Source organism: Agelaius phoeniceus, chromosome 13 (genome assembly GCF_051311805.1).
Source record: "Agelaius phoeniceus isolate bAgePho1 chromosome 13, bAgePho1.hap1, whole genome shotgun sequence".
NCBI lineage: Eukaryota > Metazoa > Chordata > Aves > Passeriformes > Icteridae > Agelaius > Agelaius phoeniceus.
In genome coordinates, this window is record NC_135277.1 from 9,724,543 (window position 1) to 9,744,237 (window position 19,695).

The 19,695-nt window shown below is 41.7% G+C and overlaps 1 protein-coding gene across 5 annotated transcripts; it reads left to right on the top strand.

The window, feature by feature from the left end:
* The first annotated feature begins 24 nt into the window (after positions 1-24).
* Positions 25-15,719, top strand: C13H15orf40 (chromosome 13 C15orf40 homolog). Of its 5 annotated transcripts, none has more exons than XR_013184189.1 (5): positions 25-871; positions 1,794-1,921; positions 2,771-2,900; positions 6,993-7,064; positions 15,518-15,719. XR_013184189.1 is itself a non-coding variant. In XM_077185686.1 (4 exons), the coding sequence occupies exons 1-3, from the start codon at positions 25-27 to the stop codon at positions 2,861-2,863; spliced, it is 1,068 nt and encodes a 355-aa protein (XP_077041801.1). In that variant the 3' UTR covers positions 2,864-2,900; positions 3,001-4,039. The 5 variants fall into 5 exon arrangements, 3 of the variants coding, with proteins under 3 accessions (XP_077041801.1, XP_077041800.1, XP_054498023.1); XR_013184188.1 differs by lacking the exon at positions 15,518-15,719 and adding an exon at positions 9,756-12,506; XM_077185686.1 differs by lacking the exons at positions 6,993-7,064; positions 15,518-15,719 and adding an exon at positions 3,001-4,039.
* Positions 15,720-19,695: the final 3,976 nt, after the last annotated feature.

Genomic DNA, 19,695 nt, shown 5'->3' on the forward strand with positions numbered 1-19,695 from the left:
ATATAGTATTTAGTGCTTTGCAGTATGTACCATGGTAACATAATGGCTTGGTGTACAAAGACCTGTACCCTCTCCCACGTTATACTAAAATTTAAGAATGCAGGAGACAAAATAAGAAAATTTTCTTTCTTAAGGGGGAAGTCACTCAGGTTTGGGGTGTCCAAAGGCTGTGTGTTGAACAAGTGTCTGTCAAACGTCCGGCTCTGTGCACACTCCGCCAGCGCTCTCCTGTCCCTGGGCACGGCGCCGTTCCGGGACAGAGACGGGGCTCGGCCGGGCCGTGCGGGAGAGACAGGGAGAGGCTGTGCCGGAGCACCCGCTGTGGGGACGGAGCTCGGCTGGCCCGGAGCACCCGCTGTGGGCATAGGGCCGGGCCGGCCGGGCTGTCCCGGAGCAGCCGCTATGGGCACAGAGCTCGGCTGTCCCGGAGCAGCCACTGTGGGCACAGAGCTCGGCTGTGCCGGAGCACCCGCTGAGGGCACAGAGCTCGGCTATCCCGGAGCAGCCGCTAAAGGCACAGGGCCGGCTCGGTCGGGCTGTCCCGGAGCAGCCGCTGCGGGCACAGAGCTCGGCTGTCCCGGAGCACCCGCTGAGGGCACAGAGCTCGGCTATCCCGGAGCAGCCGCTGTGGGCACAGGGCCAGCCCGGCCGGGCTGTCCCGGAGCACCCGCTGAGGGCACAGAGCTCGGCTGTCCCGGAGCACCCGCTGAGGGCACAGGGCCAGCCCGGCCGGGCCGTGCGGAGCGCGCAGGCGCCTCGGGGCGGGCCCGGCGCGGTTGCCGGAAGGGCCGCCCCGGCCATGCGGAGCCTCTCTGGGTTCCTGTGGGTGCGGGCGGCGCCGGTACGGAGCGGCGGGGCCATGCCCGGGAAGGTGCGGGCAGGGCCAGGAGAGGGAAGGGGGGAAGGGGCGGGTGGTGCCCGCAGTAACCGCAGTGACCGCGCCTGTTCCTCTGTTTCAGGGAAAAGCAGCCGCCAAGGGCCCCGCGGAGCCGGCCGCCACCGCGGGACCGGTGGCGGCGGCGGGCGGCGGCTCCGTGAGGGTGGCGGTGCGCGCCAAGCCCGGTGCCCGCTGCAGCGCCGTCACAGGTGGGTCTGCGGGCCGGAGCACCGGGCACTGCATCGCTGCGCCCTGAGGAACAGGGGCGGAGGGAGGGAAAGCGCAAAATCCCACCCGGAAACTGAAGCGAGGAGTTCGGCTCTCCCCCGTGTACAGCGCTGGGTGGCGCGGTGAGCACGGGGTAAATCCTGATCCTGAATCCTTTCGTTTGGCTTCTGTGGTTTCGTGCAGGCCGTTTGTGTCTCAAGGGTCTGTGCGGTTTTATTAGAGCCTTAAAAGTTGGATCTAATAAAACGTGCTCTCCCTCTACAGCCCTGGCCTTGCTCCTGCACGCATTGGGACTGCTGAGACATCCCCCGTGTGTGCGGCACCCACGGGCTGTGGCAGTGTCCAGGCCCCTTGGGAATTTACAGGGAATTTACTGACAGCGTGATTCTGAGCAGACTGATTTAACAAGCGGCTTTTGGGGTGGAGGTGGGGGCTAACCTCATTTGAGTCGTGTTACGTGGTGCCAAGCAGGACAATCACTGCTTGTATTGTCAGGAATTTATATTTGATTGTAGTGACCGACAATCAAGGGAATTCATGAAATGTGAAAATGCTTCACCTGCTAATCTATACATTTACTCGGTTTTAAATCAAAATGCTTTCGAAAGCATAAACGTTCATTTTTAGGAAACTATGATGTGATGTTTTGAATATTTTGAGCATAAAATCCTCCAACTATTTTCTATAGATGTGACAGCAGAGGCAGTAGGTGTAGCTATTGCTGCACCTCCGTCGGAAGGGGAGGCAAATGCAGAGCTGTGTCGCTACCTCGCTAAGGTGCTTGAAGTGAAGAAGAGTGATGTTGTTTTAGAGAAGGTACTTCCTTTTTTTCCTTTCAGCTTTGCCCTACTGCTGTTGAAATTCAAGATTTTGAAACTTACACATTGAGTACAGGGAGCTACTCCAAGTTCAGTCTGAAAGACACTTTAAAAAGTTTAGTTGAGTTAATGGAATGATTCATTGAGAACAAATTTAGTGTAGGAAGAACTATGACAGATCTTGAGATCTTTTAACCGGAAGGGTTATCATGATAATGTTTTGCAAATCTCTGTAGTTCATATTTTCTGTGTCCTTCAAGATTCTCTTGTTTTCATGTCAAATGAGTTTACAGAATTTGTGTTCTGCAGAGAATGTGCATTTTATTAACTTTTCACTTTTTTTTATAAACTTCTGTATTTGATTCTGGCATTTAACTGTCACACATAAGCAAGAGCATATGTAAACACTTGGGTTGTAGCTGGGCCTCGAGTTTCTCTGTATTAGAATTTATATGTCTTGACTTTGGTGAGTGGAAACTCTTTGTTTTATTCATTGCACTGAATAAATAATTTGCTTTGTTAATTCATTGTACTTGGAGTCAGTCTTTCCAGCCATTTTCATTTATAGTTTATAAGCACAAGAGCACAATGAAAAATGGTGCTTTTTATTTTTATCTGTTGGTTTAATGGAGTAGTTATAGAAGTCTTTTAAAGCCTAATAGTAAAGGATAAGATGACCAAGGAAATGTTGTGAAAAGGTAGAGACAAAAAGATGTGAGTCTTGTTTTTCCTAAATCATGGGCAAACTGCTTCATTTGTTGATCAGCACCTTATAAATTGCACTGTTTTCTTACCTTAAAGGGTGATTCTCTGAAAGATGGGTTTTTTCTGTGTTTGTCTAAACCAGGGCGGTAAATCTCGTGACAAAGTGGTGAAGATATCGGTATCAGCAACACCACATGAGATTTTAGAAAAACTGAAGAAAGAAGCTTCCAGTTGACCTAAAACAAGAGTAGGAAATAGGAAAAAGCATGCTGGTACATGGACTGATATTCTTTCTTACTTGATGCAGTGCTGTTGAGAGTGTGGCTAATGACTACAGGAAGATACTTCTGTCCCCTCCCCTTGTTAATATAGGTGCTGTACAGTTGAAGTTTTCCTGTAGGTTTGGTTAGAAAACTGAGACTGTATCTACTTCTGTCACTACAGACTTCCTTCTGCTCTGGATGGTTTCCTATGGGTAAGATTTGTCCTCTTTCCTGGTCCCTAAACAAATTGTTTAGGAAATGTGTTTTTTTAGTGGAGGAAATGTTGGTTAACACAGCGAGGGGCTTGGAATGACAGCCTTCCATATGGGAAGTGGTACAGAAGGACAAACCTGGGTGGCAGAGACATAAAAGAGACTCTTCTCTCTGATATCTCACAGCAGGTGCAGCTTTTCACTGTGGGCACTTACAGGTATCTAAAATAAATGTCTTTTGAAGCCAGTGTGCTGTTGTTGATCACACAGACAAACCGAAAGTAGAATCTCCTGAGCAACGGAAAGAAAACCAGAAGATTTCAGTGTGAAAAACCAGCGCAGGACCTGGTCATTGCACACGTGGGGGCACTTTGTAATAGTCTGTAAATAGTTTCCTTAAAAGTAGAGATATGGTCATATATATCTTTGCCAATTGTATGTCACCTGTAATGAGTGTTTTTAATACAGGCACAGAAAGTCCCTTTATTAAAAACAAGCTTTGGTTTGTGTTTATATTTTTAACAAAGAAAAGAGTTGTTTCCTAGAAACGTCTTCATAGAATGCTTCTTTGAAACTGCCTTTTTTATAATCTTTCCTTGGTCTAAAAATGAGTAGTAGTGCAACCCCTAGAGAACAGAGCTGAGTCATTTGTAGAACACAACAAAACAAGAAGTCTGAAACAAAATGGGCAGCTATACTCCAGTTTCAGGGCTGATGAGAAAAAGGCTGAACTTCTCTATTTATCATGCTTCAGAGGGCAGAGGAGGATTTAACTGACATGTCCCAAAGATGTGTGTGATACCATACATGGTTCTGGGAGGACTTAGTTTTTTCGTCTGCATCACTGCTGATGTCTGAAATTGTCCTGTATTTGTCCTATGGTTGTCATGTTAAAAATAAAGTAATGGCTAAAGGAAAAAAGATAACTATTCTGAAGGTTTGCTTAAGGTTTGTCATCCATTCTCCTGGAAAAGAATGTTATGAATGCATCAGCATTTATGCTGATGCATTGCCAGATTGATGCAGTGAAGGCTTCATATCTCATCATTCAGCTTCTTCATGGGGAAAAGTCTTTCACTTTAGGGAACTCTTTCAATGTCCTGTTATTCTAAATATTGCAACAGTTGCTTTTGGAGTTAGAGAACTGGTGTTTTTCAAGATGGCAGTTCCTTCAAGGTAACTAATTTCAAAGATGTTATGAAAAATGTTACTTTCTGGAGAAATAAGTCTAAAGTCTGAATTCTGTTTGTTTAATGGTTCACACCTGGGCCCCTTATTTTCTCAGGCATTTGGGCAGCCATACATTGCCTCAGTCCTCTTTCCTTACATATCTTTTCAGTCTGCACAGGCTGATTTTATTTTACTGTTCATCAGTTTTGGTTCACCCCTCCCTGCTGCTACATCTGCTCTTGCCCAGCAGAGGGGTGCCGTGTCTTGCAGAAAAATTAAGGCCAAGCAAACCAAAATGAAGTATTAGTCGTTTGTTGTTGGGGGTTTTTCCTTTTATTTCCTAAACTTTTCTACTTATGATATGTAGAAAATGGCAATAAAAAGACTGAGGAATTCTGTATTTATAAATTACATTTGGAATTGGCTGCTGCAACAGCCATTATAAATTTTTTTTAAAGCTTATATGCTCTGTTGAAATAATGTATTTCATTACACACTTCCCTGTGACTTCAGACACAGACTGAGGGAGGAGCTGTGTGGACAGATACAGTCTGAAGTACATTGATCTTAAGTGATATTACCTGAAATAGCCAATTTAGTGTTTCAGTGCCTCTGTCTTGTCAGCATGTTCTGTCTAGGCTTTGCTGGCTTCTGCTTGGCTTCTTCACCTTTCCTGAACACCTTCAGCTGGCATTCTGCATCTGTTCTTCCTGATTAACGAAAGTAACTTGAATTCCTGATAGTGTGGCAGATAAACCCTGGTAATATGCAATTTATGTAATGTGAGTAACAAAATTATTTTGGAATGGTTGTATAAGTAACACTGGGGTGTTGCCATATAGAATCATACCTGACAGCCTCTATGTCAATGTTTTTTGTGCTGTACATCCCTGTATCAATTGTATCCCTGATACCTTGGCTGTGGGTTTAGGTAGCCTGGGAGGGTGGAACTGCTGCTCCATTGCTGTAGGTCCCCAGTTTGTGGTGATTGGGAGTGGGGCTGGCCCAGCCTCATCCCCAGTGGGCGCAGCTGTGAGCAGCACTGCCAGCAATGAGCCATGGAGTGCCCAGGGGCACTGACCAACACACAGGGAACAGAGGGCACACAGGTGCAGGGCATCAGCATGAGGGGATAAAAGGTTGGGCTGAAGAACCAAGAAGAACAGACACTTGGAATGATGTTACTCTGCATGGGCAGATGCTTGAAGCCTTCTGAAATGGTGAGGTGCTACTCTGCATGGGTTGAAGCTTTCTGAAATTGTACAATGATGCTCTGTGTATTGTGGCTGTCTCAGCTGTGATACGTTGTATATAAGAGAGATAGACAAGAGCTAAGATACTTGTGTGTCCAAATAATGCCAAAACTATGATTTAGGCCTAACTACTGCAAGTCTTTCATTGAAATCCTAACCTGTCAACTGTCCCTTCATGAACATGGTAAAATATCTTTCATTCTATTGCAAAAATTGTGGTAGCAAGTATCCCTTACTCCAGCAGAGTATGTTTTCATAGAGCAGAGCTTTGTGATGTTGTAAGAAGCTTCTTCCAAGAATTACAAGATGCTTTACAAATCCCTGCTCAAAATGAATTCTTATTCCTGGACCAATTTAAAAACATTGTCCCTGTTGCTACATAACTTACATACCTGTTGGTACCTGCTTTATCCATGTGCATTAAGCTATGTGATTACTCAGCTATTGCAATCAAGCACTGTCCTCTTTCCTTAATGCATGGTCTGACCAATTTCAGTAAAATCCATCTAATGGTGATTTAATATCTGGCTGCTTGCAGACCTGCACAGTCAGTGCAATTTTAAAGTATAATTATGTTATTTAAACATTAGCAAAATAGAAGTTATCTGAATAAATTCTATGCCAGTCTTATGGTATAGAAGGGTCCTAGTCTTTCATCCACTCAGTTATAATTATTTTCTAAAATCCAGCTTTGAAAGTTGGTTTCATTGTAGTAGTGTAATATGTTAATTAAGGATATTTAATTATACCCTCTGAAAGTGTCTCTTTGCTCTTTTTCTTTCAATCCATTCCATTTATCATCTGCAGGGTATTCCTATCTCTTCTTTTAGTCCCAAGTGTTTCTAAATCCTCATTTCTTCAGGTATCATCAGTCTAAATAATCCTGGATAATTGACAACTTTGTCAATAACTGGCAGCAGCAATTTAGCAGAAAGCACAGTTTAATATCTTCCAGTTTCCAGGAAGATAAATACACCTGATCTTCCTGCTCAGTGCTTCACATCTCACTCTTGTTTCCCCTCTCATAATGTTTATTTGCATGTGTAAAACTTGAACCAGCTGACTTTTTGAAATTGTTTCTGCATTACTTCTACCTACTGTATTCCCCTCTTAATGTTTCAGTCTTTATCTTGGGAGGATGATTCATTGCCAGATGGGTTTAAAAATGGGCTCCTGTCTCCTTTGGGGACCACAGTGCTTTATCCTCCTGTAAAAGCTGTCCTGGTTGTTACTCTAGGAAGGGGCTGTACGTGAGGCAAAGTGCTCTTAATGCAACTGAGGCACAATAAAAAAGCTGCTGGAGAAATTAAATGCTTGCCTGAAAGGAGGAGTCTGGTACTTCTCTGAGATATTGGAAATTTGTTTCTTCCTGATACCTTATGTATTGGCTTCTCAAGTAATTGTTACTGAGTTGTGATAAATTTTCTTTCATCTATAAATGGTGCATTTATTTGTTTTTTTTCAAGAGCTGGGGACGTCAGAGTGATGAAGTATCCACCATCACTTCATCATGTGCCATCTCTTACTACAGCCTGAGGGTAAGTTTTTGGAATATTGTTTAAATAACATTCTGAGTTTCCAAATCTGAAGTATGGCAGGTGAAAAGTGAAATATATTGAGTATCAGTTCAGCAGTTGGTCACTATAGAAACATGCTGTAAAGAGAGCAGTTAGCCATGAACCCAAGGAAAGAGGAGCAAACAATAGAGGGTCAAAGCCTCATTTCATGCTGCTCAGATAAAGCAGTTGTCTGCCTTAAGAGAACAACCAGAGTTACAAACTATAATTCTGGGGTGATTGTCATTAAGTTGTTTTTTTCCTTGTGCCTCGTAGGTGTGCAGTGCATGTGGGAAGGGCTGCAGCAATGCTGTTCCTTTGGCCAGTTTTTGTTGCTGTAATGCTTTGAAAGCCAGGATGCACTGAGGCATAACTTATAACAAATTTCAAAGCTCTCAACGTGTTAGGACATACTTAGTGCCCAGCTGGCTGACAGGAGCATTACCAAGTTGAATTTTACAAAACAAGCTATTTGTGTGGAACCTTTTTTTTTTCATCAGTGCTGCTTTCCATAGCTTCTCTTAAAATCTATGAAATTTTTTTGCTTCCCTTCTGATGTTCAGAAGGGGTGTGGGGTTACATTTGATGGAGGTATCAGCAGCACCTTCCTGCCACATCTGGGTGCTCCTGCAGCCTCTCACCTTCAGCTCTGCTGCTGCTGTTGCAGGGAAGTGCCCTCCAGCAGGACCAGGGTTGTTTCTGCTCTCTATTTGTCACATCAGCAGTGTTGCTGATGCTTATCTCCTTAGATGCCACCACATTCCCTTTTCTGTTTTTGGGCCTGACAGCCCTTAGAGATGCATTCATTGAGGAAGGAGGGAAAAGACCTTGTGATCCAATCTTTGCAATCAGAGGGCAAACCTGTCCCTTCCAGTGAGGCCCTGTGGCAGCTCTTTGTAGCTCCTGGCATTTGCCCTTTAGTGAAATATCTCCTTTTGTCTCCAGTAAATCTGACAGCAATCAGCCAGCATGTATGTGAGGTCATGTTCCTGCTATGAGGAAAGATTGCTGGTAGCTACTCAGATACACTTCTGAACAGGCAATTTTCTTCAGTTTCTTAACTGCCTTTTTACAATGGAAGTGCAAACTGTTACTAATAAACCTGATAGGTTTATGGGTTTTGAGGAGACTGTTCCTTTTTGTTCAAAAAACCTGATTATGCTCATCACTGACTGAATATAAATGCTAATACATAGAGGGAACCAGCCAGGCAAATTGCACTTGGCTAATTTTACTTAATGAGAATGTCTGATTCTGTTCAGTCACTTCCTCGCTGAGTTCAGGTTCAGCTGCTAAAGCAGACCCAGGAGCTTTTTGTTAAATATTTTTAAAGGATGATCAGCTTATAATGATGTTCTCAAAGTCTATGACTTCTGTTTGCTGTGATTGCCATGACATATCATCTGGAATAATTTTTTTCCCTTATTTAATACCATGCCAGACAATATTTCTGGCAGAAGATAAATGTGAAAATAGAACATCTGAAAACATGAATTTGAAAATAGCTGTAGTTAAATTGTAGAATGTGAGGCAAAGCCTATCTTTCAGTAGTCAAGTACCTGTGTATGTAAAAGCAGAGAAGTTGTAAGATCTGATTAAACACTACTATATAAATCCTAAATACACAAAAACAAGCAAAGTGATCCTGTCAGAGGAGGTGTTGATATACATTTTATGCACCTAAAGACAAAAAGAATGTGCAATATCAGAGCTTGCCATAAGCTGTTCTGCCAGATTTATGGGGCCACCTTTGCAAATCTGAATTTGAAAGGTTTTTTTCACTGATCTTGCTGTAAGGTAGGCCTCCCCAGGAAACCTAGAGAAAACCTTTGGTTTCTCAGCTGCATATAATTCCTGCTCTCTTCAGTGAGCTGACTTGGTCTTTTTACCTGGGGAGGAATTTAGTGAAGTGTTCCAGGTTTTACACACTTGGACTTCCAAACTTAAATAAGCAAATCCTGTTAGCTTATTTTCAGGACTTAGAGATTTTCAGGCTGGGTTTTAGGCTTTGCCCTGTGATTATCCAATGTTACCTTGATCAGACCATCTGAAGAAACAGACCTTATTTGTTTTACTCCTCAGTTGATGTAATGGCTTAACGTCTCAAATCAAAAAATAAAGAGAATAAAACATGATGGGGAGGGATGGAATAATTTTGTTGAAGGTTAATTTATTGGGCTAGGAGCAATACTTGGCTTATGGACTTTGCAGGCTTGTCCTGCATCTCCTTCTAAACTCTGCTGAGAAATAAGATACACAGAATAGAGGGTGTGATAGACTCTTGATGTTTTATAGCACCTCCTCTGCTGTTTAGCACTCAAGTCAGAATGAGGAAAAAAACCTGTCAGGTTTTCAAAGACTGTAAGTCTAATAATTTGCAATATAAACTTCACAGTTATTTCTTGCTGGCAATCTGTGAATCTAGGTGGTAAAAGGATATTACCTATGGCCCTCTTAGTGTGACTCCTGAGTCCTGCCAATCTGAAATTTTAAACAGGAAAGATTTCATCTTCTGAAATGATAGGTTCATGTGAGGGCCATTGATGTGAATTATAAAAAGAGTATCTATTGATGTGTTTGTTTTGAGAGTTGTGTGGGTTAAAATACAAATTCAGATGAAAAAGTTGATCAGCTGCTCGTAAGTAATTCATCTATTCTGTCCTCCCATCTTAGGTAAACTGATTCTACAAAGGCAGTTACATCTTGCCAATATTTTTTTGTGTTGGTGGACTAACACTTTGTAATTGCTGTGAGAGGCTGGCACATCTCCTTGACACCAGGGGTGGCCAACTGCTGCTCCCAGCTCTTGTCTTACCTACAGAGCTTTGTCCAAAGTGTTGTGAGATCTCCCCCAGGTTCAGCTGAAGCTGAGTTGGCAGCCCTGGGAGCCTCCAGCCTTTTGCACCAGGAGGAGCTGCTGCCAGAAATGCTCAGTCAGGTTAGTGGATATGGTGAGCTGGCTCTGCAGGGGAAGAGAACTCTGGACTGTATTAAAAACTGTTTCTAAATATGAGACATGCTCTCCTGTGTCAGAAAAGAAAGTATAAAGATGTTAATTAAAGGTAAATTTTAACTTGGATAAATTCATGCCCATCATTGGGACCTTTCATCTCTGAAGCTCAGACCTGCCCCACTGCTGCATGGATTGTCACTGCTGGAAAAAGTGCAAGTACCAAAAGAGGATGACACTTCACAGTTTAAGTGAAATCACTTGAGAATGGTTAAATCAGGTTTTCTGATTAACTGACTCACTTGATGGTGTAGTGCATGAGAGAGTGAATCAAACACTTATTTTCCTTTGCTCTGCTGTCTGTGAGCAGCATCAAGCAGGAGAGACACCCGTCTGTCTTCCAGATTATATGCTTTCTCCACAAAGGAGCCTTTGCTCTACTGCTACATGCTTGTTCAGATTTAGAGGATAAATACAGCCCACAGTTTTAGAGGATAAATAAATCTGTGACTCCTTAGTTGCACCAGAAAAGTGTGACTGGAGGCAGGTTTGGCAGCAGAGAATAAGCTATCGAGGCTGTCGCAAATGTTGGATTGGCAGCAGAGGAGATAACTGTATTTAAGGGTTTTAGAGAAGAGCTTGTCCTAAACAATAAGGTTTGAGCCAATTTTAGAGAGTAGGACTGCTGATTATCCTATATGTCTTATACCAGGTGTCCATTTTCATGAAGGAAAGAATCTTTTCAAAAGAAAAATGTCAGACTTCTAAAGTAAGAAAATAAGAGCATAAAAACAAGGTATACCAACCTCTGTATTTTGCCCCTTCTCTCCAGTCTTTTCTGTTTATAATAACCTACAAATTCTCATTCTAGATTAAGTGGGAGTTCTTGGAGATGCATGTTCTGCTGTTCCTTTGGTAAAGCTCAAAATCTCTTGTTGGTCCTGTAATACAAATAATGATATGAGCATAATCAAGCTTGTATTTGTTTTGTGATTATTCTGAACACTGGAGAATAACAGTAATTATAATACCATTAAATAGTAATGGAAAAAGATTTAAGAGTGGATCATGAGACTCCTGGAAGGAGATGAAAATCTTACTCAGTTCTCTTCAGTACTGCATTGCATTCCTCTCTTTTATGGCAAAAAGAGGAACCTAAAATGATTTCCAGAATGGTAGGGGTCAAGAGTGCCAGGTAAGAGACAGGATTGTGTGGGAAAAACTTAACAGACATTAATTCAGTTTCAATAATTAGTTTCCTGTAATTTCCCTGCAGTAGTGGTCAGAGAGAACTGCATTTAGAGCTCACAGACAGGAATATAAGTGTGAAGAAAACAATTCTTTCATATTCCTCTATACCTCTCAGCATGCCATCTGATTGCTTTGTAAATCTATGCAGCTGGTGTTTTCTTGGACTGTGTGGATGTGAACATGTATGTGAACACAGTATGTGACATGGCTCTATGACCCATGTCTTTGCTCCATGAAACAATACTCATTCCCTACACCATGATTTGAACAAGGCAGTGTAACCTGGTATTTGTCTCCAGTCTTCTTTCATAATGTGTTCACAGTGTAAAGCTCCTGTCACGTGCTTGAAACTTTGTGTAATCCAAGGGATAAGGACATTGTCCATCTGGAAGCCAGGTAATAGAATTTTGTGATAGCTCTTGGTGGCAGGATCCCTCAGGGCCAGAGGTGTCTGTGTAGGGTCTGTGCTTTGCAGCAGTTATGAGGCTATTGCCTTGCTTTGGAACGAGTATGTTTCAGGGAAAACCAGATTTCTTTTGTGCAGTTTAGTCTGTCTGCTTTGTCGTGTGTGAGCCACAATGTGTGCATTGGGCCCTGATTATGCAGTGTCTCTGTGGCTCTTGCAGTGTTGACAGTGTTCATTTGTGAGGGAGAGATGATGTACATGACCCTGGTTAATGATCCTCTAACACACAGTGCTTCCAGTCCAAACTGGAGGACAGCATCCAAGGAGGAGGACAAGCTATGCATGATAAATACCTCTCCCACTGCACATCACAGTGGGGAAAAATCATCACAAGGCTCATCACAAATGGGAAAAATGGAACCTCATTTTCCTTGAGCTTTTCAATTTCTTGTAAATACCTTTCACAGAAGAAAAAATGGGTTTTGTCAAAATCAGTATTATTTAAAGCCATATAAATGTGAAAGCTCTTAGAAAGTTACAAATATGAATTAAAATACCCATTTTAGTTGTTTCTTCAGTATATGATCTTTGGTTTATTCCTTTATTTCCTTCTGTGTATAATGAAGTTTCCTGACAAAGAGTCAATGAAGAAGATTAATAAACTGAGTTTAGTGTAATCACGTTCTGGCTTGTATCAGTATTCAGGATGAATTGCTTATCCTAGTCTGAAGTGATGTGTTAATTTGACTTGGAAATGGAGTAAGATGTGGACACAGAGTAAACAATTTAACGAATTAAATAAAATCCTAGCTACAGATCAGTGATTCTGCTATGGTGTTTTGCTATTAAGTTAAAGCAGAAGGCCCTGCTGTTAGTGCATGTGAATCTGCAGTTTGTCAGCTGCTGGCAGATCACCAGCCCAGTGACCAAAGTGTGCAGGGCCCCGCTCTGCCTGCAGGCTGGCAGTGCCACAGGGACACGGGGACACCGGAGCGGCGGCCCCAGCGTGGCACTGCCCGCGCCGGTTGTGGTGCAGATGTTGCACACACGAGATCCTTCGTGCCTTATAGCATTTGTTTGGGCTCTCAGCATGCTGCAGTGGACTGACTGCTCCTATGTATTTATATCTGTTATGCTCATAGGAAAAAATGTGGTTTATTTAGCAGCTTAATCCACAGGAATTTGAATAAATTTTGCTCTTTGACCCTTTTCTTGTTTTCAAGTCTGGAGTGTTCTCCACCCTGTCTGTATTAACCCAGGCAATTCCCACTGAGGTGTCAGTGATTTTTATTACCTAGAGTAATTTTCTTTGTTTAATAACCTCCTCTCAGCTTTTGAAACTGAGGCACTCTTGTGTAATTTACTGAGATTGTCATATTAAACTCATCTTGTCTCTTACAAGCAATGTGCTCCATAGAGATGTTGGTAGGTGCTGTAAGGATCCTGAACTCAGCTGGGATCTCAGAATAAACTGCTTTAATCCCAAGTGGCAGAGACAAAAATGCTACAAAGTCACTGCCACGCACTGTTCCACAATGAAGCTGTCCCAAAATAACCAATCCATAGCTGATGATAAACAGTGTAGTGGGTGAAGAGCTCTCAGGCTTAAGCTATTGTTGAGAGAAGGAATTGGCAATGAGCTCCAGGGGTTCAAAGAGCAGCTTCCAGAGGGAATACTGAAAGCTTCTATACTAGTAGTAGAAAATGGGAAGAATCTGCAAAGGTTTTCTGAGCCATGTCTTGGGTGGCATGGTTAGGGAGAGGTTTCCACCTTTTCAAAGGTAGTGTGGGAGGTGTGATGAAAGAGGCAGGAGCTGTTCATCAGCCCGTATTCCTGGCACTGCTGTGTGCATTATGTGCAGCAAAAGTGGAGTTCAGCCAGAGAGCAGCTGAGTGTGTGGACAGCTTTGAATCCAAAGTCACGACAGGACCTGCTGGGATGTCTAGGATCCTCCCCCAGAGCATTAATGAGAAATAGATGCCATATGGAGGAATTCTCTTGCCAACGATCTGTGATGCCATCTTTGTCTTCCAGTCCTCATCAATTGCAAATGACTTTTAAATGATTTTTGTTTTACCTTCAGTTAAATGGCTTCCTCTTCTCAGCTACTAAGGACACTGACCTTTCAGTAGACTCTTCTAGAATTAAACTTTATTTCTGATAAGAGACTTTTTTTGCAATAGCTGATCTATCATTCTTTTTGTTCACCAGTACATCCCCTCTTCCATCATAGTTGACTCATCCATTCCTCCTCTTACCACTGTATTTTCTTTTCCTGTAGGTGCAAAGAACAACTTTACCTTTTATGTTTTTTTGAAACTCGGATGTTTTATGATGTAATTTTAGTTGTTTGCATTAACATTTTTGCATCTACTTGGTTTTTTTAAAAAGAGCAAATACTGTAATACTTCTAAGGTTGGAATTTTGCTCACCCTTGCTATTACTGTATGGTGTGTGTGAGAATGTTTATAAAATCAATAAATATACATGAATAGCACATTCAATACAGTAACTGTCACAAGTTTTATTGATGTGAAATCTAGTTTGAGTAGATTGTCCCCTTGTTTTTAATCACTTCTATATAGTTCAGTGTTGGACTGCCCACACCTCTTAGCTGTGATAATTTAAATATCCTTATGCCATTTAAATTTTTAAGGCTTTTTCTACTGTACCCATAGTATTAGAATCACTTAGTGTTTACTCCAGGTCTAGCTTTGAGAGCTTCCTAGGCTGCAGAATCCCATATATATTTATATATATATGCTATATAACTATGGAGTGACATAAAGACACTATTTAAAACAAGTCACTGCCTTCACAGTATCTTTGGGTTTAGTTAAAAATATTTTAAAATCAACAAACAAATTAATTTCTTCACCAGAATGTTTCTAATACGTTGTGTTGCAATGTACAGACCCCAGCTGAGATTTATACACCATACCTAGGCTTTATATGGAGTAGCTGCTGCCTGGTAGGTTTTGTAGCCAAAATACAGAGCACAGAAGAGGAAAACAGGGCAAGGAACCACAGTTTTACAGATGGAAGCTGAGACACAAAAACATTAAATGTGATTTGTAGCCGAGCATGTAACACGCGTGTCTGGTTCTTTTTTTGAAAACATCCTTTTCACTTTCTTTGTAGTTCTGGAAGAATAACTGGAACTGTGGCAAAATTGTCTTTTTAGAATTTTAAAGTAGCTTTCAGAGTTCTTGTCTTCAGAAGTGCTCAGAATATGAGAAATTAGTAAAAAAGCTGTATCTAAAATAAATGGCCTGGTGCCAGGAAGTGGCAGGGATAGGAAGGCAAGAGTAAAAACAGTATCAGGTTAAAAAACACATTTTTAGGTTAGTAGTAAGAATATATTTAATGCAGGTGTGGAGAGAAGGAAGATTAGGCTTAGCTTTTATTATCTAGCACTAAATCCATTTTGTCTCTAAAAGCTAAAATCCTACTGGGTGGGGTCTAAAGAGCTTCTTCAATTGGATTTGCCCAGACTGCAGGGTGTGTAATAAACAGTGATTTGTTTCTTGTCCCTTGCATCTGTCCACCTTACTTAAGGATTTAAGCCTGCCAATGTAATGAGGCAGCTGCTTAACTGCTTCCAGATTCTGCATTCTGCCAGCTTGTTCTATGATGGGGAGATCCCTGGAGTCTGTGGAGGGAGGAATTTGTTTTGTTGCTGTTTTTTGGTTTTGGGGTTTGTTGTTGTTGTTGGGTTTTTTTGGGTTTTTTTTGGTTGGGTTTTTGTTGGTTTGGTTTTGGTGGTTTTTTGGTTTTGTTTTTGGGGTTTTTTTGTTGGTTTTTATTTTTTGTTTCCCATCCTCCAGGTTGTGATATGGCCATAAAGTCACTTGATGAGCAGCAGTCAAATCTCAACACTTACTCTCCTTTGCAGAACACCTGGGGAAACAGCCAGGAAAGAATCCTTTAGCTCAGCCATGCTCCTTCCCTTCATTGCCAGCACTGTAACAGCCTTTCCACTCCCATTTTCTCTTGGAACATAAAAATAAATTACTCCTTCCAATGGAAGTATCCTCTGAGCCACAAGCCTGGAGAAATAGGATTTGCCCATGTTGGCAATTTAAGGTAAAGCTCCTTTTCATTCTTACAGGAGTTTAGCTGGGGTTTAGAGGAGCATATGTGTACCCCAGGCTTGATGCTCCCTCAGCTTCACTTCAGAGCCTGTGTTTCAAGTGTGTGGCTTGTTAATGAGTAATATGAGCTTGATCTGAGGAGAGTGTGTGTCCCCACAGAGCTCTTGCGCTAAACAGACCTAAACTCCAGAGCTTTTCTATGCTGTGTTTAAATGCTCATACCATTAAAACCACTGAAGCAGTATTCTTAAATGTACTTTGGTTTAGGTCTCAGTGGCATTCATAAATCAAGATGCCATGATGACTGAAAACCAGGCCTTTGCTGTGGAAAAAATAATTTTCTTGAATCGTAAAAAAGAATATGTAATCATTTGGGGCTGGTTGCTTTTGGCAATTATTACTGTAATTTTATTTTTCTTGAGCACACTTGCAATAGAAAAATGTATGATTTCAGGGATTTTTCAGAAACAAACTTCAGGCACGACTTTGGACAAAAAGCATCCACTTTCTGATCATGCTAAACCCGGCCAAAAGCTGTGTGAAATGTCTTACAATATAGTTGGGCTTTTAACTTTTACCTCAGCAGTACTTTGATTAATGAAGCAAAGTTTGAATTATACAATATACAACAAAACCCTCCAAAATAAAAGAGAGCCCATACTTCAGGGGTGAAAAGCCAGCTGAAGTATGATTTGATTTTTAAAAAGGCATCTCTGTGTTAGGATAAAGACAACACTAATTAGTTGTCATGCTAGTCACAAATAACACAGAAGTTATTGTGATTTTGCATGGCTATGTGATTTTGCTAGGTATGCATTGAGGATGGTGACAGCATTTCTTCTGCTGTGTTTATTAGACTTGGAGTAAAATGTAAGCATTAGCAACTTCCACCATCTCTTGTAGTAAATGTGCATTTTAGCAGGGCAGGGTACTTAGGGGCGAGCTGTACAGAAATAACACTTTGGTGTCACTGTTTCACACAAGCAAATGAGGACTGACAGCCACTAAGTGCAGTCCAGGCTTTCTGAAGAAAAATATAGGCCATGGTAAACACAAAAATATTCCAGCCTGCAGGGCCTAATGGAAAAATAAGCCTCTTGAGAGGCAAGATTATTGTGCACCACCACAGCACAGCTGCCATTGACTCTCCTGGCAGTGCTGGAGCCACTGGACTTGGTTTTGATCTCTAGGTTTACCTCTGTGTGTCTGGAATCAGGCTGCATTTTCCCTAGGTGCTTTCAGGGAAACCTGATCTGCCCTATAATCTTGCTTAGCTTCTGGGCATTAGAGCATCAGCACTGTGCATAATTCAGCAGGGTTATGCAGCTCTCTTCTAACATTCAGGACAAGGGGGGATAGATTATAGCAATTTTTCCTGATTGGTAAATGAAAGGCAAAGGAGATGCAGTTTTGCCAAACTCCTCCCAAGGTGGTCAGCACCTGCAGGAGGGAGCAGTCCCTCTTTCCCTTCCTTCTTGCTTGATGCTCATACTCCTCTTGTTTGAGCATTAGAGAAGGTGTGACAGCACAGCTGGATCAACCAGAAAAATTCCCTGGTGTTGTGTAATTCAGAGATTTTTGTTTTACCTAAGGAATAGCGGTGGTGGCAGATAAAACCTTCTCTTTAATTTGATACAAAAAGCTTTTCCCTTCCAACATCTCAGTATGAAGCAAATGTGGACATGTTCTTAGTTAAGCAGAATATTTATTAGCAAACTATTAGTGTCAGTTTAAATATATTCAAATGTATAACTGCTGCAATATATTAAAATATATTTCAACAGTAGATAAAATATCTTCCTTGTTCTAGGAGTTGAATGTTGATTATATTTATATTGCAAATGGTGTTTGTCTACCCAGTCTGGAATCTCTACTAGAGCTTCTTGAAAGTAGTTCAGCTTCTAACTAACCTTTCAAAGCACATCTGCACATTTCTGTTCCCAGCTGCACAGACAGAATTAAATAGAGGTTGAATACCACTGAAAACTTGTAAAACTGGATCTCAAAAATCACAGTGAAATTTTTTAAATTTTATTTTTACTGTGTATGTTCTTTTGCATTTGAGTTTCTAGGGGCTTAGCTGTGATTTTTAAACCCTTTACCATTTTTTAAAATGCTAGTCAAGAAATTGTACAAAAGCTATTGATTTTTCTTAGTTATTTGCTACAGTACCTGTAATTTAGAATGATTATTCTCCAGGCAAAATCACTGTATGTGTTCAGGAATGGATTTAGAACTGCTGCAAAGCCCTATCCAGAACTTTGCATTCACACTCTTGGTAACATGGCAGTCATTTTTTAATACATAACACTTACCTTTGTTTTATTCATGATAATAATGATGTCTGAGCAAATGTCAGATGGAAGAGATCTCCTAAAGTCAGATTCCAGACACTCAATTTTAATGTTTACTCTGCAATCTCCAGCATAGTTAAAGCAAACAATCTCTGTGGTGTTTGAAGTTGCAAATATTAAAGTTACCCAGCTTCAGTTTTATCACCTGTAACACTCTGTAATGCACAAACTGTAATTGCAGACTATACTCAACAGGTTTTGTTTAGCTTGACAGAGACAGTTAACTGGACTTTATCATAAATACAATTAATCTAAGTGGAAAATTAGGTACTATATTTTGAATTTTATTTGTCTTTCTGTCTGGTACATGTATTTAGCAATGCATTCCCCTCCCTCCACCTCCCCAAATTAGATTCTTGCTGTAATTGTTCCAAGGAAAAGTTTTGTAAATAATACAAAAACCCTTAAGGTTGAATTGAGAGCTGCTGGTAAGGCATATGGGAATCATGAATATAAAAACACAAGCTGGGAAGTCACACTGGCCTGTCTCTCTCCTGATCTCAATCAAGGAACTCAGAATAAGAGAGCCAAGACCAGGAAATGTGTGATTTCTGTTTCATAACTTCTACCTAGACCATCCTCATCTGCCTGCTGCTACAGTTCACCCACAATGCTGAAGATTGGATTTGCCATTTTCTGGAATGCTTCACCCCCTGGCATTTTTTTGGCATGCTTTGCTGCACAGCCAGCAAAGTGGGATTCATGATGCTGTCATGAAGACAGGGAGAGAGCTGGAAAAGAATTTGGGAAGACCTTAGAGCACCCTCCTCAGAAGAGGTGCTCTTTTCTTCCTAAGAGAATTTAGAGTACCTCCAGGGGCTGCTGGAGAGAGACTTTAACAAAGACATGTCATGACAGGACAATGGGGAATGGCTTCAAACTGAAAGAGGGATGATACTGGGAAGAAATTCTTTCCTGCAAGGCTGGTGAGAAACTGGCACGCATTGCCCAGAGAAACTGTGGATGCCCCATCCCTGGAAGGGTTCAAGGCCAGGTTGGATGGGACTTTGAGCAATCTGTCTAGGGGAAGACATGGCAGGAGTTGAAACTAAATTATCTTCCCACCCTTCCCACCCAAACCCTGCTAGAACTCTTTACTCACTAGCTGAAAGATAATTAAAATAATAAAATAGTTATTGAGCTTAAGGAAAGGCAACAGATGAAGCAGATCTGTTCTTTCTGCTGGGTTTCCTTTCAACCTGAGCTGCTACTCCAGATGGTGTGGAAGAAGAACATCCTGGCACAGCCTGACTTCCGTGGCATAGCTGGCAGTATCAGGCTCTTTGCAGAAAGAGATGCACTCCCTTCTTGGAGGGGGAGCCAGGGGTATTTGGCACTTTGCACACGATTCTGAATTAAATGGGAATTTCACCAAGGGTACTGACTTGCAGGCTCTCCACAGAGCAGATGTAAGAACCTTGCATGATCTTGTGTCTCCCTTTGTAAAGCTCCACGGTATTAATGAGGGTTCAAAGGAGTGCATTTCATCCACTAGAGCTCCTTAGAGGAAAAAACCTCTTGTGAAAAGACTTCTAACTGAATTCAAGGCAAATACTT